We start from the raw sequence: 27,782 nt of genomic DNA, 5'->3' as shown, positions 1-27,782 counted from the left end.
GTACAAACGGCACACAAACACCACGCATGGGGAGAAAAAGACCGTGCCTCCATACCCATCTTCTCTCTCTCTCTCTCCTTCTCTCTCTCTCTCTCTCTCTCTCTCTCACACACACACACACACACACACACACACACACAAGGAGCAGCCAGAGAAGCAGGGACATGTTCAGGGAACTGCCTTCGGTGGGTCCATGTAGGCCGGGTTGTAAGGAGGCTGGCTGGCAGGGTAGGGCATGGCCGCACCTCCTGAAAACAGAAGAGGATACCGGTTGGTTGTGCACCTGGAGGACTGCAGCACGAGGGGACAGTGGCAGGAGATGTGGGGGGCCAGGCAGGGTTGGCGTTGGCAGTGGTACTCACCAGCCAGTGTCTCGTGGTATGCTGGGGGGCCCATAGGCTGGGCAGGGTAAGGCGGGGGGTACTGTGTCGGGTAAGGTGCTGCTGGCATCCCTGGCTGTGGGGGCATGGGGTGGTAGCCCTGGTACGTCGGTCCTGGGTAGCTGGGGGGCACACTTGGAGGTTGAGGGTAAGGGGTGTGCACCACCGTCGTGGCCGTGGTGGTGGTGACCACCGCTGCAAAGAGAATCCCAGTCAGGACCAAGCCCCCGTCACTCCAGCTTAGCCAAGCCAGAGCCCTGGTCAGCAACACCCCCTGCCCCTGGGCTCTGCACCTGCGCACCCAGGGTCCCGGGGTTGGGGGGGTCTAGGGAGGGGGTGGGCGTGCTTACGACGCGGAGGCCGGCGGCACATCTTATAGAGAGAGCAGCAGGAACAGGTGAAGCAGATGATGACGGTGACAACAGTGAGCACGAAGATGGTCAGACCGATGGCTACCGTTGCCCCAAACCTGCCAAAGAGCCAGCCGTGACCCAGGGCCTCTCTCGCCCCAGCCCTGCCCTAGCCATCCACACCCCACCATTCCCAGGGGCACCCTTCTTGCCAGAGGAGACTCTGGGCCACACAGGGCAACTTCCAGGTGGGGCAACTTGAACCTCCTTCCGACCATTTCCTCAGTGTAAAAGGGGGTTGTTTCGTGAGTATAAAGCACCTCACCCAGCGTCTACCCCTCTTGTGTCCCACCTCTTCGAGGGGCTCCCGATCACACACCCATCTTGTTCACCCCAACCACTCAGCAGCAGGTCCTCGGGCACGTTGCTTAAGCCAGTCCCTGGGGGCGACACCGACTAGCTCACGGCCCCTGGGAGCCCACACTTCAGTGCAGGGGGCAGACGCTGAGGAAGAATGGAAGCACAAGGGACAGAGGTGGGAGAGAAATCCCAGGAGAGCAGAGACCAGTGTGCCCAGAACAGTGAGGAGAGGCACACAGGGAACACAGCCCTGCCACTGGCCCCAGAGAGGGGCTACAGGCCCCCCGGAGTGACAGGGAACCCACTGGGTGCCCAGCACCGTACCAGGAGTTCGCATACATCCTGGGCTCCCACGCTCTGACCAGGAGGCCAAGTGGGTAAGCAGAGCCAGGTGGCTGATATGGGCGTGCTAGAGCTAAGCTTGCCTTCTGGAAGAGGAGGCCTCCCTGCCTGATGCCAGCCCCTCAGCGAGGACCATAGCAGATTAGAGGGGCTTTAAGAAAAGGCAGACCCAGGGGTGCTTGGGTGGCTCAGTGGGTTAAGTCTCTACCCTTGGTTCGGGTCATGGTCCCAGGGTTCTGGAATAGAGCCCCGCATGAGGCTCCTTCTCAGCCCGGGGAGCCTGCATCTCCCTCTGCCCCTTTCCCTGCTTATGCTCTCACTCTCACTCATAAGTAAATAGTTTAAAAAAAAAAAAAAAGAAAAAGAAAGGGCAGGCCCTGGACAGGGAGTTCACCAACATTGACTTTCAAGGGCAGATGGAGTCCCTTGCTCTCCTCTTCTATTGCCAGGGACCAAACCCTAAGAAAAGGCACAAGTTTGATGACGGCACCTAGAATATTCAAACGTGGAAGGAGGGGCACCTGACTGGCTCAGCTGGTAGAGCAGACCACTCTAGATCTGGGTCGTGAGTTCAAGCCCCACCCACGTTGGGCGTGGAGCCTCCTCACGGCAGGCCCTGGGGGAAGGGGAGGGGTGTACCCCACTCCACCCCACCCCAGCCCTGGGTGGAGGGGCTTCCCCTCACATTCCAGTGGGGCAGCACCATCTCAGCAGGGCCCCACACAGCCCAGGGACAGGCTAGTGACAGACTTTTCACACTGAGGATTCCAAAATACACAACCACATTCACAAACCAGAAACCACTGATCACTGCGCGTCACCCGCCCGGGACTCAAGCACCTCCCAGACCCGCTGCTGCCCCCAAGGAATGGGGACACGGGGACACACACACACACACACACACACACACACTATGGCGCCCAAGCTCACCCCATGTTAGCCTCCGCCTTCACTCGCGGGCTTCCAGCAGCCCTGGACTTCCCCTATTTCCATCGTGGGCCACTCAGTTCCAAACTCCTCCCCTTTCGAGGAAAGGAAAGCAAGTCTTGGCCCTCCCCTATCTCTGACGTCAGTGCAGAGCCCTTAAAGACACAGCAAAGCCCAGCGGTGCCAGGGAGGCCCGGAGCAGGAAGGGAAGCCAAGGCTGTCCAGCGGTCCTCCCAAAGTGGCCCCTGTCCCGGCCTTGTCTGCCCTGACCTGGTCTGGCCTCACACCATGGCTATCCACCTTCCTGCCCAGATGCTGCCCTGGATCCGAGGTGTGGGGGACCGAGCCACACTCCTGCTCAGCTGGCCAGCCCTGTTGCAGCTGTCCTCCTTCATGGGCACCTTCAGCCATCTAGGTCCACCAGCAGCCCTGGGGACCCCTGGAATGACACATGAGTCCCCTCAGCTTCCCCTCTCCCACCAGCGCGTGCTCCAAACCACTAGCCTGCCTCAGAAGGACGACGCAGAAGCCTCTTCAAGTGCCTTTGGCCAATCTGCCTAGTCTGATCATGTCACCCTGCTCAAAAGCCTTCTATGGCTCCCGTACCTCTTGAGATTTACAGGAATTTGATTTATAATTTACTTGTTAAACTGTGTATCTGGGGAACCTGGCTGGCTCAGTCGGTGAAGCATGCGACTCTTGATCTCAGGGTTGTGAATTCAAGCCCCACATTGGGTGTAGAGATTACTTAAAAATTGTTTTAAGTCCTAAAAAAAAAAACCCTTTATGTATCTATGTGTAATTTTCTGTGTGTGGGTGCATATATATATACATATATATATGCATATATATACACACATACATATATATGATAGTTGAAAATAAAAGAAAAATAATCTATGATTTGCCTCACCAGACAGTAAAACTTAAAATAAGACAAATTTTAATCTTTAGTTAACAAATATTATATAAAACTGATAAATCACTGACCTCTATCTCTGAAACCAATAATATATGTTAACTAAATGAATTTTTAAAAATAAAATCAAAATTTAAAAAATATCTTTAGTTAACAAAGTCTATTAAAATAAAACTTGTGGGGGCGCCTGGGTGGCTCAGTGGGTTAAAGCCTCTGCCTTCGGCTCGGGTCATGGTCTTAGGGTCCTGGGATCGAGCCCCACATATATATGCTCTCTGCTCAGTGGGGAGCCTGCTTCCCCCTCTCTTTCTGCCTGTCTCTCTGCCTACTGTAATCTCTGTCTGTCAAATGGATAAATAAGATCTTTAAAAAAATTAAATTAAAAATAAAAAAAAAAAACTTGTGTGGTCTGGAACTCCCACCTCACCTTGTTCTCTGTGCTCTGGCCACATCACCTTCCTTCCAGTTTTTCAAAGCACCATGCTATAATCTGACCTCAGGACCTTTGCATATATAGTTCCTCCTGCCTGGTCTGCCCTCCATGTAATTCATTCCTGTTCACCCTTTAGAACTCAGCTCAAAATACCACTTCCTTGGGGACATCTTCCCTGACCATCCAGATAAGTTCAGGCTCCTTGATAAATAAATGCTCTGATGGAACTAAATCCCTGTCTCCCTCAGTTTACAAACATATACTCTGTGAGCACTGATTAACGTGCATCTTGCCTCCAGCCTGTGGATTCACAGAGGCACAGACTGAACCTGCTTTGGGCCATCGCTCTATCTCCAGCACCGAGCACACTATGTGTGTTCAATAGGGATTTGATGGATGAAAAATTCACACAGAGACCCCATGGGCAGCACCTAGTAGGGAGGCCAGGCATGATGCTCTGAGGATGGGTAATATTTGAGGGGTGGTTCCAGAGTGTGGTAGGGGCCTATGGTACCCAGGCCACAGTTCTAGTGGAACCATACCTCTGAGAGGAAGGAATGGGCTTCCCAACATTGGTGCCACCTCCCAGATCAGACAGTCCAAAGGCCAAGTTCAAAAAGCAGAAACAGCCCAAGCAGAGAGTGTACAGGACTGAAGGGCGTGGTTCTAGAAGGCTAAAGACTCCTCTTTAGGGACTGATGAAGACCCTCTCTGGAGCGGGGACAACAGCACTTTCACCATCATGCTGGCAAGGCGGTGGACCGGCCATGCCCCCGTGGGTGTGACAGCAGCACAAAGGATGCTGGGAGAGCTGGGACAGGTGTACCACAGCCCCACCGCACCTAAGGGACCTGCATGCCTTTCTCCCACACCGTCATTCACAGCAGTCAGGGCCAGCAGCCACCTAACTGGGGCCTGCAGCCATGCATTCTACCACTCAGATGCTGAAACACACGTCCATCCCAGAAGTAGCAAGGAACCAGAAAGGAGAATGATATTAGGGTCCAAAAGAACCATGACAGGGACCGAGGACCCTGTATACACATGGGGAGCATACAAGCCAAGAGTGGACACAGACACTGACCATTCAACAGGGTAGGATGGGGCCACCCGCCCAAGTTGGGGAGCAGGCTACAGAAGACCTGGGCCAACCTCAGGCCCATAGGCAATACGGCCACATCTAGGGAGCAGAGAGCCCACGTGGAGGGAAGACACCACCCATGGAGGCTGTGACAGGCAGAGGAGACCTCCTCTGGGTCCCTGTGCTCTGACCTGGGGCCTCATTCTTGCAGAACCCAAAGAGTTACCCACAGAGGGAGATGTGGGGGGGTTTTCTGCCCCCACTGAAGCTTTCCTGGAGCTCCAGCCATGGCCTGGGCAGCAGGGGATGAACCCCACCACAGAGCCAACACTCCAGCAGAGAAACAGTGCCCTGGGCCAACAGGGCAGCACACAGATGTGTCATTGGTGAGCCTGCCCTTCTGGCTGCTTCCCAAGCCCTAAACCTGTATAAGGTGCTGAGCGAGACACAGGGGCGCTGGCCAGAAGGCAGGGAGGGAGAGATGGGGTAGCACGACTGCCGTCACCCAGGCTCCCCAATGGGAAGGACAGCCGGGCGGGAGGCAACAGGCACCCCCCGCACACACAGGCGCGTGCACACCTCCCACCAGCCCCTGTTCTGTGCGCACACCTCGGGCAGGAACAGGTGCTCCTGTGCTCACACCCAGTCACCTCGCTGCAGCCACCAGCCCGGGCAGCCTCTCCTCCCGTGCCCCTCGGGGACCTGGTTCTGCAATGTCCCCTCTGTCCCCTCTCTGAGCTCAAGTCTCTACCAGCACCCAAGAAGCCCTTCCTCACTCTGACTCCTCCTCCAACTCCGGTCTGGAGTTCACAGCCCAGTGGCTCCCTGAAGCCTCCACACTCACTTCACCCTACACGTTTCCAGCTCACTCTTCAGTCCACTGCACTGAACGACTCCTGCCAAGGGTGCCATGGCCTCTGTGGTAGGGAGTCCACATTCCTCAACAGCCCACAGCCCACGCATCTTCCTCTTTCCTTCTGCTTCTCTAAACCCTCCCTCTCTGCATCTCCCGAGGCCCTTCTTCAAATGCTGCTGACCCTCAGATTCAGTCCTCAGCACACTCCTGCCACCCAACCTGAGCCCCTCACCCTGGCCCCCCTCCTGGTCCCAATTCCTCTCACAGGCCTGGACCTCCGGTCCCCATCACCAGGGCAGAGGCCAGGCACTCACCTCCCTGCACCAAGCCCAGTCTCCCTCCAGCCTCCCAACACCTGGGACTGGGAAGCCATGGCCGCCACCCCCTCCCAGCCTCATCCGCCCTGGAGCAGCCAGAATGGTCTCCTTCCTAAACACTGCTCAGACCAGCACTGCCCAGAACACTCCACTGTCCTCAGGACAAGGCCCACTCCCGGGCTGCCCCAGGCCCATGCTGGCTGGACAGCAGGAGGTCCTATGGGGCTGTCAGAAAGCCCACAGTTCGGGGACTCAGCCAAGGAAGGGCGCCCCCTGCATGCGGAGGAAGGGGCTCATCAGGGTGTCATTCTCCCATCAGCCAAGGGCAAAGGACCCACCCGCAGACCAGAGGGCCAAGGCCAGGCCTTGGCCTCTGAAGAGGGCCCACAGGCTGTACCTCTTCCCTCCCCCGTCTCAGGAGCCCTGTCCTGATTCCACTGTGGCCAGTGGGACCCTGCACCCACCCAGGACCGCAGGGCAGAAAGGGCAGGTGCATACCTGGACCCCCATGCGGGCCCGGAGCCCCAAGGGCCTTCCTCCCAAGGGGCGGCCAGGCCTGTGCAGATCTCCTGAGGGGGGCTTCTAGACCCACCAGGGCCGAGGCAGGCAGCCCATGGAACAGACCCCACCAGGAAAATATACACGTGGCTGCACGCTGGCTCCGCCCACGTGAAGGGTGGGTCACAACACCCGTCGGTGGCAACAAGACAGAGCAGGAACCTGGCCAAGGGAACTGAGGTTTGGGAGACAGCCTTGTTCCTTGGCCCCTGACAGAAGGGCCCTGACACAGCAACCATGGCTCACAGGCCCTGACACAGGGACCAGGCGTATCAGTATCCCAGCGTCTTTACCACCTGACCCACCATCGCCCTGTCGTGGTCACCACCATCACCCTGCCGGCATCATCACCGTCACCCATCACGACCATCATCCCATCCCCATCACCACGGTCCCACCGTCCCTGTCACTGCCATCTCCCCATCCCTGTCACCACCATCTCCCCTGTCACTCTCACCATCACCGCATCACTGTCACCATCGCCCCATCACTGTCACCACCATCACCCCACCACTGTCACCGTTGCCCTGTCACTGTCACCATTACACCATCACTGTCACCGTCACCACCATCACCCTGTCACCATCACCAACTCCCTGTCACTGTCCCCATCACACCATCACCGTCACCACCATCAACCCCATCACCTCCACACCACCGCTCGTTCCCCATCAGTCACCAGTGCCCACCCCATCACCTAGGTCAATACGACCCCCTACACTTGGCCTTTCAACTGTCAACCACGGCCCCCCATCCCCAGTCCACAATGATGAGGACTTGACTTTCCAACCTAAGGATCAAGGAACCTGTTGGTCAGCTACTCTGGGGCCCCACTACAATGCCTCTGTGGCATCCCAGTACCCACAGCCCTCACTCTAGCCCACTGAGACCCTTGTCACCTCCACCAGGAAGATGGACCCTGCCTGCAGGTTTTACTTACCCTGACATGGGGTCGCTGTCCAAGCTGGAACGGAACCTCAGTGCCGAGCCCAGCTGCTCCAGGGGCTCTGTACCCGCAGACACACTGAAAAGAGAAAGCTTCATGATTGACACACCCAAGCCCCACCCAGCACACCAGGAACAAACACTACCTCAGCACACGCACAAAATGCACAAGAACCAATCCTGTACGGGCCACAGAAGACTCCTCAAGGCCTCCTGAGGAGGAATATCACACTCCCCAGGATCTCAGGCTATAATGCCACACACTCCTCTCAGGTGTACCCAGAACATTCTCCAGTAGACACTACATATAAGGCTACAAAAAGAGGCTCCATCGATCTGAAAAGAAGGGCACCACACAAAGCTATCTTCTCCAACCACAGTGCCATGAAGTTAGAAATCAGCAAAGGAAGACTACTGTGCGAAGAAATGAAAAAAGAAATACTGAACATAACTCACACCTTGAGAAACTAACACGCTACCAAAAAAAAAAAAAAGGCAACAAAAATAATGCAAAAATAATGTGCCTTAATAAGAAATTATAAAGTAAATTAAGAAATATGTAATACAAAAATACAGATTCAAAGGGGCACATGCACCCTGATGTTTACAGCAGCATTATCAACAATAGCTAAATTGTGGAAAGAGCCCAAGTGTCCACTGACTGATGAATGGATAAAAACAATGTGGTATATCAGGGCACCAGGGGTGTGCCATTGGTTAAGCGTCTGCTTTTAGCTCAGGTCATGATCTCAGGGTCCTGGGATGGAGCCCTGAGTAGGGCTTCCTGCTCAGCAGGGAGCCAGCTTCTCTCTCTCTCTTTGCCCCTCCCCCACACTTGTGCATGTGAGCGCACACACACTCTCTCTCTCGTTCTCAAACAAAAATATAAAAAAATAAAATCTTAAGAAAAAAAGATGTAGGGGCGCCTGGGTAGCTCAGTGGGTTAAGCGTCTGCTTTGGGCTCAGGTCATGATCTCAGGGTCCTGGGATAGAGCCCTGCATCAGGCTCTCTGCTCAGCAGGGAGCCTGCTTCCCCCTCTTTCTCTGCCTATCTCTCTGCCTACTTGTGCTCTCTCTCTCTCTATCAAATAAATAAATAAAATCTTAAAAAAAAAAAGATGCAGCATATCTAAACAACAGAATATTACTCAGCCATCAAAAAGAATGAAATCTTACCATTTGCAATGATGTGGATGGAGCTAATGTATTATGCTAAGTGAAATAAGTCAGTCAGAGAAAGACAAATATCACATGATTTCACTCATATGTGGATTTTAGGAAACAAAACAGAAGAACGTGTGAGAAGGGAAAAGCAAGAGAGAAGGAGAGAGGGGGAGGTAAACCATAAGAGACTCTTAACTACAGAGAACAAACTGAGGGTTAATGGAGGGAGATGGCTGGGGGGTGGGCTAGATGGGTGATGGGCATTAAGGAGGGCACTTTTTAAAAATATTTATTTATTTATTTACTCGGCAGAGAGATAGCGAGAGAGGAAACACAAGCAGGGGGAGTGGGAGAGGGAGAAGCAGGCTTTGCGCTGAGTAGGGAGCCCGATATGGGGCTTGATCCCAGAATCCCAGGATTATGACCTGAGTCAAAGGCAGATGCTTAATGATTGAGCCACCCAGGCACCCCAAGGAGGGCACTTTTTATGATGAGCCCTGGGTGCTGTTTGTAAGTAATGAATCACTAAATTCTACTCATGAAACCAGTATTATGCTATATGTCAACTAACCAAAATTTAAATACAAATTTGGAAGAAAAAAATAAATAAAATTGTGCCAAGTAAAAGAAAAAGAAATTAAAAATTAATAAAACTGGGCGCTTGGGTGGCTCAGTTGGTTAGGTGACTACATTCAGCTCGGGTCGTGATCCAGAGTCCCAGGATCGAGCCTGGGCACTGGGCTCCCTGCTCAGCAGGGAGTCTGATTCTCCCTCTGACCCATTCCCCTCTCGTTCTCTCTCTCTCTCTCTCACAAATAAATAAATAAAATCTTAGAGAGAGAGAGAGAAATTAGTAAAATTGGATTACAAAAATACAACAGGTTAAAATAAAACAGGTAAAAAACACAGCTAATGCAGTTATTAGAGGGAAATTATCTTTTTTTTCTTTTAGATTGATTTATCTCACAGAGAGAAAGAAAGTATATAAGCAGGAGGAAAGGCAGAGGGAGAGGGAAAGAATCTCAAGCTGACTCCTCCCAGAGCACAGAGTTTGATGCGGGGCTCGATCTCACGGGCCCTGAGACCATGAGCCAAACTGAAATCAAGAGTCAGATGTTCAAGCGACTGAGCCCCCCAGCTGCCCCAGAAATTTATTTATCTTTAAAAGTAAAATGTTAAACTCAAGAAGGTGAGGGAAAACTAATAGAGCCAATCCCCCAAATAAGGAAGGGATTAATAAAGGGATAATAAAGGGATTTAATAAAATAAAGCACAAAAATAAAAAAGAACAACCACCACCAAAAAAAATACAAAAGATTTAAAAATCCAAAGTTGGCAAGACTCATCAAGGAGAGAAGAAAAAAAAAGAAAAAAATGCATAATAAAAAAGAGAAAAGAACTACAGGTACAACAAAGACTTTAAAAGTAATAACTTCAGGGGCAGGTGGATGGCTCAGTCAATTGAGCAACTGAGCGTTGGCCTTTGGCTCAGGTCATGATCCCGGGGTCCTGGGATGGAGCCCACATTGGGCTCCATGCTCAGCAAGGAGTCTGCTTCTCCCTCTCCATCTGCCTGCTGCTTCCCCTGCTTGTGGATTCTCTCTCCAAGAAACAGATGAATAAAAGCTTTAAAAAAAATTGTTTCCCTCTTCCAAAAAAAAAAAAAAAAAAAAGTAGTAACTTCAGGGATGCCTGGTTGGCACAGCTGTTGAGCATCTGATTCTTGGTTTTGGCTCAGTTCGTGATCTCAGGGTCATGGGTTCAAGCCCCACAGAGGCTCCATGCTCGCTGCAGAGTCTGCTTGAGACTCTCCCCCCTTTCCCTCTGCCCCCTCCCACCGCCCTCTCCTCTCTCACTTTAAAATAAAGAAACTTTTGAAAAATGAAAAAAAAAATTATAACTTCATTGGCTAGTATCAAAAAGACAAAGTACAACACGTACTGTGGAGCATGTGGAAAAAGAGGATCCTGGATGCACTGTTAATAGGAATTCGAACTGGTGCAGACACTGTGGGGAAACAGCATGGAGGTTCCCCCTAACTGGTTACAAACAGAAATACTACATAATTCGTACATAACCAATTCCACGTCTGGGTATTTATCTGAAGAAAACGAAAACGCCAATTTGAAAAGATACGTACACCCCTATGTTCATTGCAGAGTTGTCTATAATAGTCAGGAAATGGAAGCGATCTAGGTGTTGATTGGTAGATTAGTGGAAAATGAAGATGGGAGACATACACACACAACAGAATATTACTCAGCCACAAAAAAAGAAAGAAATCTTGCCATTTTCCACAACATGGATGGAGCCAAAGGGTATGATGCTAATTGAAATGAGACAGAGAAAGAAATACCATATGATTTCCCTTCTGTGTGGAATTTAGCAAACAACAAACCAAAACAGAGAGACTCATCAATACAGGAAACAAAGATGTGGTTACAGAGGGAGGGCCAGCTGGGGGCTGGGTGGGTGAAAGAGGCAAAGGGGATTAAGAGGTACAAATCTGCGGTCATAAAATAAATAAGCCACAGGGATGTAATGTACGTAACAGCGAACACAGGCAATAATACTGCAGTAACTTTGTATGGTGACAGATGGTAACTACACTGATCGTGGGGATCATTTTGTAACATTTGAAAATACTGAATCACTATGATGTATACCTGAAACTAGCAAAATATTGTATTCAATTATACTTCAATTTAAGAATAATAACAATAATAACCTTCTTTGGATTCTGATTGGAACAAGCCACCCGTGAGAAGGCACTTTGGAACAAGTGGCGACAGCTAAAGACAGACTGGCATTGAAAATTATTAATGAGTCACTGTTAATTATGCCAAATATAATCATGGTTATATTTATTTATAAAGAACTTGTATATTTCTTTACAAAGAACTCTTTACAAAGGACTTGTTCGTACAGATGAAAACTAACATTTAAGGGGCACCTGGGTGGCTCAGTGGACCTCTGCTTTTGGCTTGGGTCATGATCCCAGGGTCCTGGGATCGAGCCCCACATCGGGCTCTCTGCTCAGCGGGGACCCTGCTTCCTCCTCTCTCTATGCCTGCCTCTCTGCCTGCTTGTGATCTCTGTCTGTCAAATAAATAAATAAAATCTTTAAAAAAAAAAAACAAAACTAACATTTAAGGAGACATTTTTTAAAAGACTTATTTATTTATTTAATTACTTACTTATTTATTTATTTGAGAGAGAGAGAGAGAGAGAGCACGAGTGTGCAGGGGTAGGAGCATAGGGAGGGAGAATCTCAAGCAGCTTCCCCACTAAGTGCAGAGCCCAACTCAGGGCTGGATCCCTGGACCCAGATCATGACCTGAGCCAAAATCCAGAGTTGGACACTCAACCGTCTGAGCCATCCAGGCGTCCCTGGGAGAAATATTTATGATGTTTTAATTTTTATTTTGTTTTAAAGTGATCAGAAAAAAAGGGGGGGAGGTATATGGAATAACAGTGTCAGAGTGTTGGTGACTATGGAAGCAGGTGATGGATATGTACAGTTATATTATTCTCTCTGCTTTTGTATATATTGAAAATTTCCAAAATTAAATGTAAAACAAAATAAATTAAAAAGCATTAGGAACAATTATATCCTAAACTTGAAGGAAAAGTAAAGCTGAGGAGAAAACATTTTTTAAAAACCAGTGTGCAGGACGCCTGGGTGGCTCAGTTGTTAAGAGTTTGCCTTTGGCTCAGGTCATGATCCCAGGGACCTGAGAGGGAGATCCACATCAGGCTCCCTGCTCTGCGGGAAGCCTGCTTCTCCCTCTTCCACTCCCTTGCTTGTGTTCCCGCTCTCACTGTCTCTCTCTCTCTGTCAAATAAACAAATAACATCTTTAAAAATAAATAAATAAATAACCAGTGTGCAGGGGCATCTGGCTGGCTCAGTTTGGAAAAGCATGCAACTCTTGATCTCAGGGTCATGGGTTCAAACCCCACGTCGGGTACAGAAAAGTCTTAAATAAAAGTAAAAAAAAAAAAAAAAAAATCATTGTGTAGGCTTTGGTGAGCAATAACAGAGCAAAGGAAACCAAGCTGGTGTGTGGGAGGCTAGAAAGATCCATGGAAGTAAGGCTGGCACCTGAGGCCCTGTTCTCTGAAGGTCTCAGGTAATAGAGATTAGACCCAGAGTCCACCAGGTGGGCAGGCCCCAGTGATTCCCACTCACTTAGGATGAGACCTCAAAAAGCTGTGTCCTGACACCCCGAGAAGAAGGGAGGAACTGAGTAGACAGCTCAGTTTCTAATCCTCTGTCTCTGTCTGCATTTAGGCCAACATGGTTTTTTTTAAAGATTTTATGTATTTGTCAGAGAGAGAGAGAGAGCACAAGCGAGGGGAGTGGCAGGCAGAGGGAAAGTAGGATCCCCCCTGAGCAAGGAGCCTGCTCCATCCCAGGACTTTGGGATCATGACATGAGCTGAAGGCAGAGGCCTAACCGACTGAGCCACCTTAAGAGTGCTGTGACCTTGGCAAAAGCAACACAAATTCTCCCTGGAATAAGTCCTGGGCTCCAAATTTCTACAATCAATTTTGTAAATGTGACATCAGGCACACTATCAAAAAGTTTCAGAAACATGAAGACACAAGACAGCATGAATACAACACAAGTGACCACAGGTAACTGACCACAGAAGTACCCACGGGGCCTCAAATAGCAAAGCCACTGACATTAAACACCACCACATACACAGTTCAAGGTTATCAAAGAAAAAATTGAGCACTTCAGGAGAACATGAAATATAAAAGAAGAAACAAAAATTCTAGAACTAAAAAGCAATACTACAAATTCATAATTTATTAGACACAGCTGAAGATACAATTCATAAACTGGAGAATAGGTCTAATACACGTAGACTGAAGCTCAGAGACACAAAAAGACAGTAAATGTAAAGACAGAAGATGGTGGGCAAGATATGAAATATAAGAGGGGGACACCTGGGTGGCTCAGTTGGTTGGACAACTGCCTTCGGCTCAGGTCATGATCCCGGAGTTCCAGGATCAAGTCCCACGTCAGGCTCCCAGCTCCTCGGGGAGTCTGCTTCTCCCTCTGACCTTCTCCTCACTCATGCTCTCTGTCACTGTCTCTCTCTCAAATAAATAAATAAATAAGTAAAAATCTTTTACTAAAATAAAATAAAAGAAAAAGAAAAAGAAATATAAGAGGTTTACAAGAGGTCTTACATATGTGTAATTAGGGTCCTAAAAGGAAAAGAGTAAGAAAATGGAGCAGAAGCAATCTTTAAAGAGATACGGCTGCCAATTTTTCAAAACTGAAGAAAAAAGTAACAATTCAAGAAGTAGTGTGGGGGCACCCGTGTGGCTCAGTGGGTTGAGCCTCTGCCTTCAGCTTGGGTCATGATCTCAGCGTCCTAGGATCGAGCCCCACATCAGGCTCTCTGGGGAGCCTGCTTCAGCGGGGAACCTGCTTCCCCCCTCTCTCTCTGCCTGACTCTCTGCCTACTTGTAATCTCTGTCTGTCAAATAAATAAAGAAAAAAGTCTTTAAAAAAGGGGGGGGGAGCACCTTGGTGGCTCAGTGGGTTAAAGCCTCTGCTTTCAGCTCAGGTCATGATCCCAGGGTCCTAGGATTGAGCTCCGCATCAGGCTCTCTGCTCAGCGGGGACCCTGCTTCCTCCTCTCTCTCTGCCTGCCTCTCTGCCTGCTTGTGATCTCTGTCTGTCAAATAAATGAATAAAATCTTAAAAAAAAAAAAAAAAAGAAGTACTGTGAACCCCAACCACCACAAAGCCACACCCAGGAACATCACAGCAAAACTGCTGAAAACCAAATACAAAGAAAAATTTTAAAAGTCGTCAAAGGCGTACCTCAGTGGCTCAGTCAGTTGAGCATCTGACTCCTGATTTCAGTTTAGGTCATGATCTCAGGGTAGTGGGATCGAGCCCCACATAAGTCTCCCCACTCTATGAGGAGTCTGCTTGAGATTCACTCTCTTTCTCTCTCAGAACCTCCCCTGGCTCACACACACACATGCGAACACGCTCTCTCTCTTTCTCTCTCAAACAAATAAATAAATAAAATCTTTAAAAAATAAAAAGTTTAAAAAGAAGGTAGTCAGGGTGTGCCCGGGTGGCACAGTGTTTAAGCCTCTGCTTTCAGCTCAGGTCATGATCTCAGGGTCCTAGGATGGAGCTCCGCATCGGGCTCTCTGCTCATCGGGGAGCCTGCTTTCCCCTCTCTCTCTGCCTGCCTCTCTCTGCCTACTTGTATCTTTGTCTGTCAAATAAATAAACAAACCAAAAAAAAAAAAAAAACCTAAAAAAATTTTTAAATTTTTTTAAAAATTATATTTTTTAAATTTAAAAAAAAAAGGTAGTCAGAAAAAAACATGTTGCTTGCAAAGGAGCAATAATTAATCTGTCAACTGGTTTCTCCACAGAAACAACAGAAATCAGAAGACAATGGAATGGAATGAGACGCCTGGCTGGCTCAGGCAGAAAAGCAACTCAAGGTCATAAATTCAAACCCCACACTGGGTGTAGAGATTACAAAAAAATAAGTAAATAGAAAAGAAAAGACAATGGAATGAAAGCTTTAAAGTGCTGAGAGAAGTTGACAATTGCCAACCTAGAAATCTATAACCAGGAAAAATATCCTTTAAGAACGCAGGTGAAATAAAGACATTTTCAGAGAAACAAAAACAGAAAATATGACACCAGCATACCTGCATGAGATGTAGAAGGAACCCGATCTCAGCCGAGGCTTAAAGATGTAGGAAGCAAGAAGAAGCAGCAGAGAAGACAGAGATATGAATAAATGTAAATAAATATTCACTGTCAAAACCAATTAAAATACTTAACTGTCTTTAAGGTTTACAATAGTATTACAAGAAATAAAGAGGGACATTGCACATGATAAAATGAACACTTCATCAGAAAGTCATTGCGCCTGGGTGGCTCAATAGGTTAAGCCTCTGCCTTCGGCTCAGGTCATGATCTCGGGGTCCTGGGATAGAGTTCCATATGGGGCTCTCTGCTCAGCGGGGAGCTTGCTTCCTCCTCTCTCTCTGCCTGCCTCTCTGCCTACTTGTGATCTCTCTCTCTGTCAAATAAATAAAATCTTAAAAAAAAAAAAAAAGAAAAGAAAAGAAAAAAGAAAGTCAAACCAATCCTAAATATGTATGCACTGAATAACAAAGCATCAGAATTCACAAAGCAAATATTGACAGAACTAAAAGAAGAATGAACATATCTGTGGTCTCTCAGTAATCAATAAAACAAGCAGACAAAGCCCACAAGGACAGAAAAGATCTAAACACTATTATCAACCAACTTGACCTAACTGACACTTCTAAAAGAACTACACCCAACAACTGCAGAATATACCATTTTTCAAGTTCATATGAAACATTTACCAAGGTATAGTATATGCTGGGTCATAAAATGAATCTCAATAAATTTCAAAACACTTAAATCTTAAAAGAAAACAACACAGGGGCGCCTGGGTGGCTCAGTTGGTTAAGCAACTGCCTTGGGCTCAGGTCATGATCCCAGGGTCGAGGGATTGAACCCGCATCAGGCTCTCTGTTCCATGGGGAGCCTGCTTCCTCCTCTCTCTCTCTCTCTCTGCCTGCCTTTCTGCCTGCTTGTGATCTCTGTCTGTCAAATAAATAAATAAAATCTTAAAAAAAAAAAAAAAGTCTTTAAAAAAAAAGAAAGAAAAAAGAAAACAACACAATGAAGTCTTACCACACATTCACCAAAATTACTAAAATTAAAACCTTCTAGGAAATAGAAATGATCTAGATCTTGACTGAGGTACTACAGGTGAGAAATATGCATTTATTAAAACTGATCAAACTGAAACATTAAGACTTGTGCATTTTATTACATGTAATTATACCTCAATTTTTAAAAACTGATTTACAATGCCAAGTTTTCAGAGGAGGCACAGCAAACTGGAACTCTTGTACATGGCTGGTAAGAGCGTATGCTACAACAACAATGCTAGAAAACTGGGGGTAGGGGTGCCTGGGTGGCTCAGTGGGTTAAGCCTCTGCCTTCGGCTCAGGTCATGATCTCAGGGTCCTGGGATCGAGCCCCACATTGGGCTCTCTGCTCAGCAGGGAGCCTGCTTCCCCCTCTCTCTCTGCCTTGTCTCTCTGCTAACTTTTGATCTCTGTCAAAAAAAAAAAAAAAAAAATTAAAAGAAAAAAGAAAACTGGGTGTATCTGCCAAAGCTGAACACGTGTACCCAATGACTCGGCAATCTGACTCCTAGATATTTACCCAAAAAAAATACGTTCCATTTAAAATTTTATTTATTTAAGTAATCTCTATCCCCAATATGGGGTTTGAACTCGAACCCAAGATCAAGAGTCCTATGCTCCTCCGACTGAGCCAGCCAGGAGCCCCAGAAATATGTTTCTTTTAAAAGGCACCAAGGTGGGGCGCCTGGGCTCAGATGGTTAAGTATCTGCCTTCAGCGCATGTCATGATCCCAGGGTCCTGGGATGGAGTCCCACAGTCCCACATTGGGCTCCCTGGTCAGCAGGGAGCCTGCTTCTCCCTCTCCTTCTGCTGCTCCCCTTGCTTGTGCTCTCTCACTCTCTCTGTCAAATAAATTAATTAAATCTTTTAAAAATTCTAAAAAAATAAGAGGCACCAAGGAGAGGCACCTGGGTGGCTCAGTCAGTTAAGTGCCCGACTCTTGATTTCGGGTCAGGTCATGACTTTGGGGTCCTGAGATCAAGCCCTGAGTCAGGCTCTGCACTCAGCAGGGAGTTTGCTTAAGATTCTCTCTTTAGGGGCACCTGGGTGGCTCAGTGGGTTAAGCCTCTGCCTTCGGCTTGGGTCATGATCTCAGGGTACTGAGATCAAGCCCCGTGTCTGGCTCTCTGCTCAGCAGGTAGCCTGCTTCCCCCTTCTCTCTGTCTGCCTCTCTGCCTACTTGTGATCTCACTCTCTCTGTCAAATAAATAAGTAAAATGTTTTTTTAAAAATTCTCTCGTTGGGGGACGCCTGGGTGGCTCAGTTGGTTGGACGACTGCCTTCAGCTCAGGGCGTGATCCTGGAGTCCTGGGATCGAGTCCCGCATCAGGCTCCCAGCTCCATGGGGAGTCTGCTTCGCTCTCTGACCTTCTCCTCGCTCATGCTCTCTCTCACTGTCTCTCTCTCTCAAATAAATAAATAAAATATTAAAAAAAAAAAATTCTCTCGTTGGGGTGCCTGGGTGGCTCAGTGGGTTAAGCCTCTGCCTTCAGCTCAAGTCATGATCTCAGGGTCCTGGGATCGAGCCCCACATCGGGCTCTCTGCTTGGCGGGAAGCCTGCTTCCCCCTCTCTCTCTCTGCCTGCCTCTGCCTACTTGTGATCTCTCTCTCTCTCTCTCTCTCTGTTAAATAAATAAATAAATCTTTAAAAAAAATTCTCTCTTTACCTCTCCCTGCCCCTCCCCACCACTCATGCACACACACTTTCTGTCTCTCTCTCACAATAAATAAGTAAATCTTTAAAGGGCACCAAGGATTTATTAAAAAAAAAAAAAAGAGTTCTTAGTATCACTATCAGATTAGCAGAAACCGGGGACGCCTGGGTGGCTCAGTTGGTTAAGCAGCTGCCTTCGGCTCAGGTCATGAGCCCAGCATCCTGGGATCGAGTCCCACATCGGGCTCCTTGCTCAGCAGGGAGCCTGCTTCTCCCTCTTCCTCTGCCTGCCATTCTGTCTGCCTGTGCTCTCTCCCTCTCTCTCTCTGATAAATAAATAAATAAAAAATTAAAAAAAAAAATTAGCAAAAACCGGGTACCTGGGTGGCTCAGCCATGAAGCATCTGCCTTCGGCTCATGTCATATCCCAGGGTTCTGGGATCCAGCCCCACATTGGGCTCCCTGCTCGGGAGGAAGCCTGCTTCTCCCTCTCCCACTCCCTCTGCTTATGTTCCCTCTCTCACTGCCTGTCAAATAAATAAAATCTTTCCTTAGTCTAATAAAAGGTATTAAAAAAAAAAACTACAGTAAACATTACTTTTTTTAAAGATTTTATTTATTTATTGGAGAGAGAGAGTGAGAAAGAGCACGAGAGGGGAGAAGGTCAGAGGGAGAAGCAGACTCCCCATGGAGCTGGGAGCCCAATGCAGGACTCGATCCTGGGACTCTGGGATCACAACCTGAGCCGAAGGCAGCAGCTTAATCAACTGAGCCACCCAGGTGCCTCCCCTCTTTTTTTAAAAGATTTTATTTAATTATTTTTAATCATGAAATGATGAAAGCCTTCCCCTGAGACAAGAATGCTACCTATCATCACTTCCAATCAACACTGCACTAGATATCCTAGCCAGTGCAATAAAGCAAGAAAAATTAATTAAAAGTATAAGAATTAGAATGGAAGAAATAAAACATTAATTACACATGACGTAACCATTTCTGTAGAAAATTCTTAAGAAGTTTTTATTAAAGATCACTCAAGTTAATACATAAATTTAGTAAAGTCTCTGGATACAAGGTCAATTTATAAAAATGTATTGCCTTTATATCAATAAATAACAAGAATTCTAAACTACACTACTTACAGTACCATCAAAAAGATTAATTATGGGGTGCCTGGGTGGCTCAGTGGGTTAAGCCGCTGCCTTCAGCTCAGGTCATGATCTCAGGGTCCTGGGATCAAGTCCCGCATCGGGCTCTCTGCTCAGCAGGGGGCCTGCTTCCCTCTCTCTCTCTCTCTCTCTCTCTGCCTGCCTCTCCGTCTACTTGTGAGCTCTCTCTGTCAAATAAATAAATAAAATCTTTAAAAAAAAAAAAAAGATTAATTATGTAAAAAAAATACAGATGCAGGGAAACTATTTGACAAAATTTAAGATCCCTTCAAGTCCAAGCAAACTAGAAATAGAAGGCAACTTCCTCAATCTGATAGAGGCCACCAATGAAAAAGCTATAGCTAGCATCATACCTAATCCTGTATATTTTCTCCCTAAAATTGAGACCCAGACAGAGAGATCTGCTCTCACCACTTCTATTCAACATTGCACTGGAAGTCCCAGCCTGTGCGACAAGGCAAGAAAAAGGAATAAAGGAATAAAGAAGGTAAAAGAAGTAAAGAATAGAAGAAGAAAAAATGGAGTAAGAACAAAGCAAAACAATATGGTAAGAGAAGAAGAAAGAAATAGAGAATAGAAGAGAGTAATAAAAAGCGCAAAATAAGATGGCAAATAAAATCCCAGGACACCAATTATTACATTAAATTTAAATGAAATGCTCGTGTATTTAAAAAAAATTACTGGAATGGATTTTCTTTAAAAGACGCATGTAGAAATGTAAGGACACCAAAAGGTGTTCACTTCCAGTGAAAGGGAGGACTCCGATCCATCAGGAATCTAGGTAGGCTTGTATGTAGCCTGGGGCTGCCATTCCCAAGAACACCTTAGAAGTCCTACATACATCTCACTCTCCTGGCAATTTGCTCCCATGTACACTTTCAAGAAATTCTCACATGGTTCCATAAAAAAGAGGAAGATGCTTATAGCAATCATCTATGACAGCAAGCTTAATACACCCCAGAGAATAACACCACAGGGGTGGACACAGGCCAGATGCACACAGTGCAGTATGACTGGTTCTTATAAACCCTGAGCCAAATGCAAAAAGTAAGGGTGTTCCTTGCATCCACAAAACAATGTAGACTTTCCAAAACACAAAATAACTCCATCAGTAGACCACATAACTCTAGATCTTGGGGTAGTGAGTTTGAGCCCTAGGTTGGGTGCAGAGTTTAAAAAACTTTAACTTAAAAATCAATCAATCAATCAATCAATCACAAACAGTGAAAATGACATACAGACTGGTTGCTTATGGGGTGAGAGGGAAATGGAAGGGATATGTGAGATTAAATATATAGGACGGCATGGGCTGGTCTTGTCCAGACCAGTGATGATCACCTGTCACGAGCAGAGAAGCTGGACCCCCTCCACCCTCTCTATCCCTATGATCAAACACAAAAGAAACCCCGATGTGGCAAAGGGAGACCTTTGCGAGTCACATACTTCCCCAGGCAGGTGCATGCTTTGCTATAGGGTAGACTCACACCAAGGGGTGCACCTTGTTGGTCCAGGTGCATACCCAGGGGCGAGCCACAGGGCCGGCTGAGGCCACCAGCCCTGGGAAACCTCTCTCTCTCTGCCTGCCTCTGCCTACTTGTGATATCTCTCTCTCTCTCTCTCTCTCTCTCTCTCCCTGTTAAATAAACAAATAAATAAATAAATCTTTAAAAAAAATCTCTCTTTACCTCTCCCTGCCCCTCCCCACCACTCAGCCCAAGACTGAGGGAGCTGGGTGAGCCGGGGCCCTCGAGGGTTGGGGAGAGAGGGGTAGGGGACTAACTGAGTAAGCTCTTGGGGGGGGGGGTCAGCCCAGAACAGGGTCTCCACACCCTCACCCCCCATCCCTGGTCCAGTGCTCTACCACCTTGCGGAGCCTGAGAGGCCGGGGGCAGAGCTAACTTCTCTTTCATGCACACTCCTGCTGGGTGCAGACTCAGCCCTCCCACCCTGCGATCACTGTGCACCCACCTGGCCTTGGGCTCTGCGCAGCTTTCCTCATTCCCCACAAATTTCTTCAGCTCGTCGGAGCAGCAGTATTGGTTGTAACAGTTGCCGCAGCAGAAATCAGGACAGGACTCTGGGAAGAAGTTGTGTCCACGGGAAGCCACACACACCTCACTGTGGGCTGGAGCGGAGAAGCACCCTTGTTCATCGGGAGGCCACAGGGCCAGGCGTCACGCCAGATCTCGGCCATGGCTCTCGACGGAGCCCCTTCCCCAGCACCGCTAGCAGGCACAAGCATCTGGGGGGCCTTTGAGCCACCCCAGTCACTGGCCACCTCTAGCCACAGCCCCCATCTGCCTTGCCCTCTCCCCTGTCCCACAGCAGAGGCAGCTAACCAGGCTCCCTTTCTCCCCCACCCGCCACTTGGCTTCTGCAGGAGACTGGCCTTCCTAAGTGGGAGTTCGGTGGGGCCACTTCCTGCTCGTGGACCAGGTCCCCACTGCCTCAGAATCAAGTCCAGGGTCCACAAAGCACAGGCTGGACTGCCAAGGGCTTTGATGGTCACCCCAACTTTCCAGCTCTATCCACACTCAGCCCCTAACTTCCTCTCCTCATCACTCAGTCACAGCATCCTCAGTCTCTGCTAGACACAGGACTGCAGGGGCCTGGCGCGCACAGACCACACCCTCACACCAGGCTCGCCATGGGCCATGGTCATACCCACCATATATGTCCATGAAGCGCTTAGCCCAGAAAAGTCCATGAAGCGCAGATGCCCAGAAAATGTTTACGCAACTGGTGGCCAGGGTTCCAAGGCAGTGGCCCCACTTCAAGCCCCAGAACCATTACAAGGCTCTCAGCCAGAGTAGGGATCCAAGGACCTTCCCACAGGCTGGGGTAAGGACAGAGTTCCAGTATTCCAGGTCATGCCGAGAGGACCTGGCTGACCAGTGTGGGAAATGACCCAAGACTTTGGGAGACCACAGGCTTGCCAGCTTCCAGGAAGATGCTATAACCAAATGTTCCCATGCACCCTTAGACCACATGAGCAGAGCTCTAGTGCCCACCAGCAGGAGGGGGGCGGTCCCAGACTGTGCCTGGGCAGACCCCGAACAGAACACCCAGTCCAGCAAGACCCAGATGATTATGGTGCCTGGGGACAGGTCTAATGATAAACCCTGAAGTATGGCTATGTCGCCTAGAAAACATCCCAGCCCAGCACCTGGACTCTCGAGACCCAGACTGGCCAGAGCCCCAGGGCGGCGTGCCATGTCTGGAGATCCAGCCTGGTCAATGCATCACATACAGAGCGAGGCCCAAAGACAGAGGCACTGAGTGACCTCCTTGAGAAGAGATAACTAGAAAGGGGTGGGGAACGGGGGAGGGGTGCTCTGTTCTTGGCAGGTTCAGGCAGAACCCTGCTCTGGGCAAAGCTGGAGGCGCAGAGGACCTGACCACTCCCAGGCTTCCCCTAACCAGCTTTCCATCCAACAGTAAGTATGTCAGCCTGGCCAACGCTACCGGAAACTCTGGTGACCCCCACCTCCAGCAGGGTCCTTTCGGCCTCTAAGCTGGGGACAAAGACATACACACACCACTTGCTTGGGCCAAGAGCCCAGGACACAAAGGCTCTTCTGGGCCCCAGACAGGCTGGTTGAGACTTGCCAGAACTTACTGGACCAGGGACCAGGGACCATGGAACTACCTTCTCACTTTCCCAGCCCGGGTCCGCAGATTCATCTCAGCTCCCCCAGGAAATAAAGCCTTTTTCCTTGAGGAAACCGCTCACCCCAGAGGGATCACTCGGCTTCCGCCGGCTGGGCAAGGGGCTGTTCCAATTCCTACCCCGAAATGGCCCCCAGCCTGGCCTCCTCCGTCTGTGAATCATCAGTGTACCATCAACACACGCAGTGGTGTTTCCTCCAACCCGGGAGGCCAGCCTCAGTCCTCTCCAGGAACACAAGGGCCATGGGAGCAGCGGGTGGGGGAGTCCAGCCAGAACACAGAGCTGAAGGGAAGGCCTCTGATGGAGGGGGCCAGGCCTCCCTTCCACCACCACCCTAGGCTAAGACCAGGCAGGGACTCCCACCCCAGCCCCTGGGGACCCAATCCTTCCGAACATCTGAGGGAACACAGACCCCACCACTGCCACCGTCACCCAGGGCACAACAATGGTGGCAACTTCCTAGGGTCCGTTCAGACACGGAGGGGAGCTGAGGTCAGGTCCTGGGGGTCTGGCTAACTGCCTCGGGGTTACTGGGGGGTGGGGGACACTGTGGGGATCCCGGTGCTGCCTGGGTGCACTCTAGGGACGCAGGAACGGGGCAGCCCCCCCTCCCAGATACACTGGGACACACGGTCCCTGCCCGGGACAAACTGCCCCCACCCCCAAGGCTCACCACCTGGAGGCGGCGGGAGCAGCAGAAGCAGCAGCAGTAGGATCCGGAGCGCGGGGACCCGCGCAGCCATGGCGGGGCGGCGGACGGACAGAAGGACAGACGGACAGAAGCAGGAGGGGTTGAGGTGCGGCGGCAGCCTCAGCTACCCGTACGGCCACCGCTTCCTCGCCCCGCCCTTGGCGGCCTGTTCCGGGAACCCCGCCCGGAGGAGGGAGCGGAGGGGAGGAGAGCGAGGCCAGGGAGGGGGAGCGGACGCCCCTCCCAGCCTCCGGGCCAGGCCCACGTCCAGGGGCCACGCGGAAACTCCAGCTCCTTCAGGAGGTGGCGGGGCCTGCCCCACCCCCTCACCCCCCCCCCCCCCGACGTCGCCTTCTGTGCCCGGGATAATTTCAGCCCCCTTCCTCCCCCGCGCCCCAGTTCCCAGCCCTTGGCCCGGAGGGGATCTCCTGGGAAGGGGGAAATCTGCATCCTAACACTTGGGAGGCGGGACACAGGTGGATCCTCACTCGGGACTCACCGGGAGCCGGGGACCAGGTGAGGTGATGAGAAGAGGGTCCAGAGCAGACCTAAGCACACAGTAGGCACTCAATAAATGCTAATCAAAGACTCTGAGGAGGCTCCATCCACTGGGTTGACCTCTCTATCCCTACAGTCATCCTACGCCCCAGCCCAGGCAGGCTCATCCCCCCATCTCAGGGCATGCCCGGTTCAGATGAGCTGTTCTGAGGATGGGAACAGGCAACTTCCAGGCACCTCCTGGCTCAGGGGAGTCTGGCTGGCCTCCTTTCTGTTCCAGGACCATGTGCTCACACAAGACTCCTTGAGATGGGGCAGTAGCTACCCCTGACCCTGCCTTTCACTGTGGTCAGGGGTCTGGGCAGAGCCAAGGAAATGCAGAAGGAGCCCTGCCACGACTCTGTTCCAGATGCCATCCCAAAACATCATAGGCTCGGGGAACCACAGTTCTGCCAACTGGGAAGTCCAAGATCAAGTAGCCAGCAGATTCTGTATCTGATGAGTTTCTGGGTTCACAGATGATTGTCTTTTCCCTGTGTTTTCACTTGGCAGAAAGACCAAGGGACCTCTCTGGGCCTCTTCTCTAAGGACACTAACCCCCGTTCATGAGGGCTCCACCCTCAAGATCTAATCGCCTCCCAGAGGCCCCACCTCCAAATACCATCACCTTGGGGTTAGAATTTCAACATCTGAATTTGGGGAGGACACAGGTGTTCAGTCTATGGGCAGCATTTTTTCACCCAGGGTTTCTGACCTGCTGCCCACCCCACACCTGGCAGGTGCAGTACCTCATACTCAAGGCAGAAAACATGAGACGTCGCACTGACTGGGCACCCAAGCCCGGGCATACACCCTGTGTCCTGCCGTGTGTTTCTCACCCGAGGACAGGGGCATCGCTGGGACGAACAGACCCCAGAGGACCACCTGGGAGGTCCTCAGTGTGGTTCTCCAGGCTGGGGGGTGAGAAGAGGGAGGAGACAGCTCAGCTTGGTCACCACCTGGACCATCTGGCGAGGAAGGGGTCAGGACTCAGCAGAGGTGGAGGCATGGCTGTCCCCCAGCAGAATGAAGAGCCGCCATCCCTGACACCTCTCAGCCTTGTCCCGCCCCCTCAGCAATACCGTCTGAAGTTGAACACAGCTCAGGTCCCCCTTCCCAAGGACAACAGCCGCCACATGCTCCCCTCCACGTGCACCTGTCCAGCCAGCCTCCCACCCCTCATTCCACACCCTGGGTGCCCAGCCTTCTGCCTCCCACAGACTTGATCTCTCTTCATAACCCAGTCCCTGACCTGAGCAAAGCTCCTAAGAGTTGTCCTTTCTTTCATGGGGCGCCTGGGTGGCTCAGTTGTTAAGCATCTGATCCTAAGTCATGATCCTAGGGTACTCAATGAGCCCCACATCTGGCTCCCTGCTCTGTGGGAAGCCTGCTTCTCCCTCTGCCACACCCCCTGTTTGTGCTCCCTCTCTCGCTGTGTCTCTCTCTGTCAAATAATAAATAAAATCTTTTAAAAAAAGGGGGGGGAGGAAATGCAATGTTTTCCCACATTTCCAAGGCAATTTAAAAAAAATAAAAGAATTGTCCTTTCTTACATCCTGTCACCTGTCTTTGGCCTCTCTGCTCTGACACCACTTCCTCTAGGGGCCTCTCCCCTGGCCTCATCCTCCCTGACCTTCTCAGGATTGGGGACCCCATGCCCTGTCATCTTCCCATATTTCACAGACAAATAGGGGAAGCCTTCATGGGGGAGTCCGGTGAGGGTTCCATGGCCCACCCAGAGCTGTGTGCAGACCGGGCAGGGCTGGACACCATGCCCCCGACAGGCATGAGTCTGTGCGAGGGAGGAGGACACCAAGTCTGCGAAGCGGGGGTGGGGGGGTGGGGTGGGCGGTGGGGGGTGGGGGGGGGGTGTCACTTCCATAAGCCACCTTGGGGAAATCAGCTGCTCTGAGACAGAAACCAAACTCCCTGTGCCAAACGTGGGCGTCTCAACAAGACTGAGGGCCTTCCAATACAACGCTTGGTCTCAAGGTCATGAGTTCAAGTCCTCCGTTGCAAGTAGTTTACATTAAAAAAAAAAAAGTGTATTCAACAGGATTGAGGGTCATACGCAGGATACCTGATGCAAGGACCCAGACCAACTGGACTAGCTCAGCAAAAAAGTGTCAGACCACGTCTGTGTATGGGATGGAGGGGCCAGGCAGCAGGGGCTGTTTGGCTCAGACCCACCCCTCTGACAGCCTGTCTCCTCAGGCTTCCCCTACTTGCTTTTGGTCCCAGCCGGTGCCCTTCCCTGCTTAGAAGCAGACCCTCCCTTAAATTCTGCACCCCCCAACCCCCCACCCCTGTCTGCTCTACCTGGAATGGCTCACACCTCACTTCAGGGCACACGCACTCACTCCCTTCTGCTCTTCCCCTGTCCCAGGCCACTGGCACCACAGGGTCCTCCCCTAAGTCCTCACCCTCTCCCTCTGCATTTCCGCCTTGCACTCCCTGCTGGTGTCCCAGAACACTTTATCCTCACCTTCCTCACCATCTGTCCACCCACAACTCTCCTCTTGCCCCCTCCCCAGTGTGCTCCCAGAGGTCCCTGCCCTCACCTCTCTCTCCAAGCCCGCTGGGCCTCTGAGAGTCCCTGTCCATGCAGCATAGTCCAGGCCCTAAGGATTCCCAGGACAGCACCTCCCAAGAGTTCCTAGGCCTCCACGGACAACTCACACCTGTCTCTGCAGTTCTACCTGGTCCCCCAGACTGGTGCTTGACTCCCCCCACTCTGCCACTCTCAGCTCCAGAACATTCTTTTCTTCACCACTGACCCAGCTCTGGTCTCACCACTTCTCTCCATGCTTCCAGTCTTGATCTTCCTAAAGAATAAATCAGTAGCCAGCGCCCCCGACACACACACTCCCCGCCACCCTAAACCCTGTAAGGGCTCCCCATGGCTCTTAAGGTAAAGCTCCAATTTTGTTCCCAGCAATAAAATGGGGCTCCTCGTGCTTCCTGGCTCTGCAGCCACCACATACATCCCCCTCATCCCCTCTGACCCTTTAGGTCCCAGTTTAAAACACCACCTTCTCCAGGAAGCCTCCCAAGATGTCAAGTTTGAGTTAGGGCTCCCCTCTACGTTCCCACAGCCCTTGTGGCTCCCCAGCCCAATACCAAACCCTGGGTTATGTGGGTGCCTTCTGCTACTCTGGGGGTTCAGTGAGGCTGGGGTAGAGGTCTGTCTTCTATAACCAGCACAAGGGCCATGCACATGCCAGAAAACTGAAAAAGGAAAGACAGAATCCCCTTCAACCCACTGGTCACTTTCCCCTGAGTACCAGCCCTGAATCACTCCCCTACGGGACAGGCTGCCTCAGTGCCCCCAAGCCTCTGTGCTGCCCATAGTAGGGGCCTGTGGCAGTAGCTTGTCTTGACTTTCCTTTCCCGGTCCACCTTCCACCCTACTCTATCCTGGGGGTCCCTCTTCCAGGGCTTCTTGTTGTGCTTGGCAAATAGAAGGCAAATGTAGGAAGTTGGAGAATGTGTGGGTGGGGCTGCTCCTCCCCTACTCCTTCCCCAAACTCTTGCCTGCAGTCAACACACCCCACCCCACAGCCACCCCTCTCCCAGGTCCCTTGCAGGGCTATATGCTGAGATATTGGGCCTTTATCTAGAGGACCACAGGAGGGCATGACTTGAGAGATCCCTCTGGTGGACAGATCACAGGAACTGA

General features: G+C 50.3%; 1 protein-coding gene across 4 annotated transcripts; it reads right to left on the bottom strand.

The window, feature by feature from the left end:
* Nucleotides 1–64: 64 nt before the first annotated feature.
* SHISA5 (shisa family member 5) lies at nt 65–23,718 on the bottom strand. 4 transcript variants are annotated; one of them, XR_006385136.1, is made up of 7 exons: nt 23,549–23,718; nt 21,174–21,330; nt 7,464–7,547; nt 731–849; nt 363–575; nt 116–248; nt 65–77 (listed from the first exon to the last, which is right to left on the bottom strand). XR_006385136.1 is itself a non-coding variant. In XM_044253635.1 (6 exons), exons 1-6 carry the CDS (start codon nt 23,616–23,618, stop codon nt 169–171), a joined length of 723 nt encoding a protein of 240 aa, XP_044109570.1. In that variant the 5' UTR covers nt 23,619–23,718; the 3' UTR covers nt 86–168. The 4 variants fall into 4 exon arrangements, 3 of the variants coding, with proteins under 3 accessions (XP_044109570.1, XP_044109571.1, XP_044109572.1); XM_044253635.1 differs by lacking the exon at nt 65–77 and having other exon boundaries at nt 86–248; XM_044253636.1 differs by lacking the exon at nt 65–77 and having other exon boundaries at nt 86–248; nt 23,552–23,718.
* Nucleotides 23,719–27,782: the final 4,064 nt, after the last annotated feature.

This window comes from Neovison vison, chromosome 6 (genome assembly GCF_020171115.1).
Source record: "Neovison vison isolate M4711 chromosome 6, ASM_NN_V1, whole genome shotgun sequence".
Lineage (NCBI taxonomy): Eukaryota > Metazoa > Chordata > Mammalia > Carnivora > Mustelidae > Neogale > Neogale vison.
The sequence above is the reverse complement of the archived record's forward strand: the minus strand, read 5'-3'. Positions and strand labels throughout refer to the sequence as shown.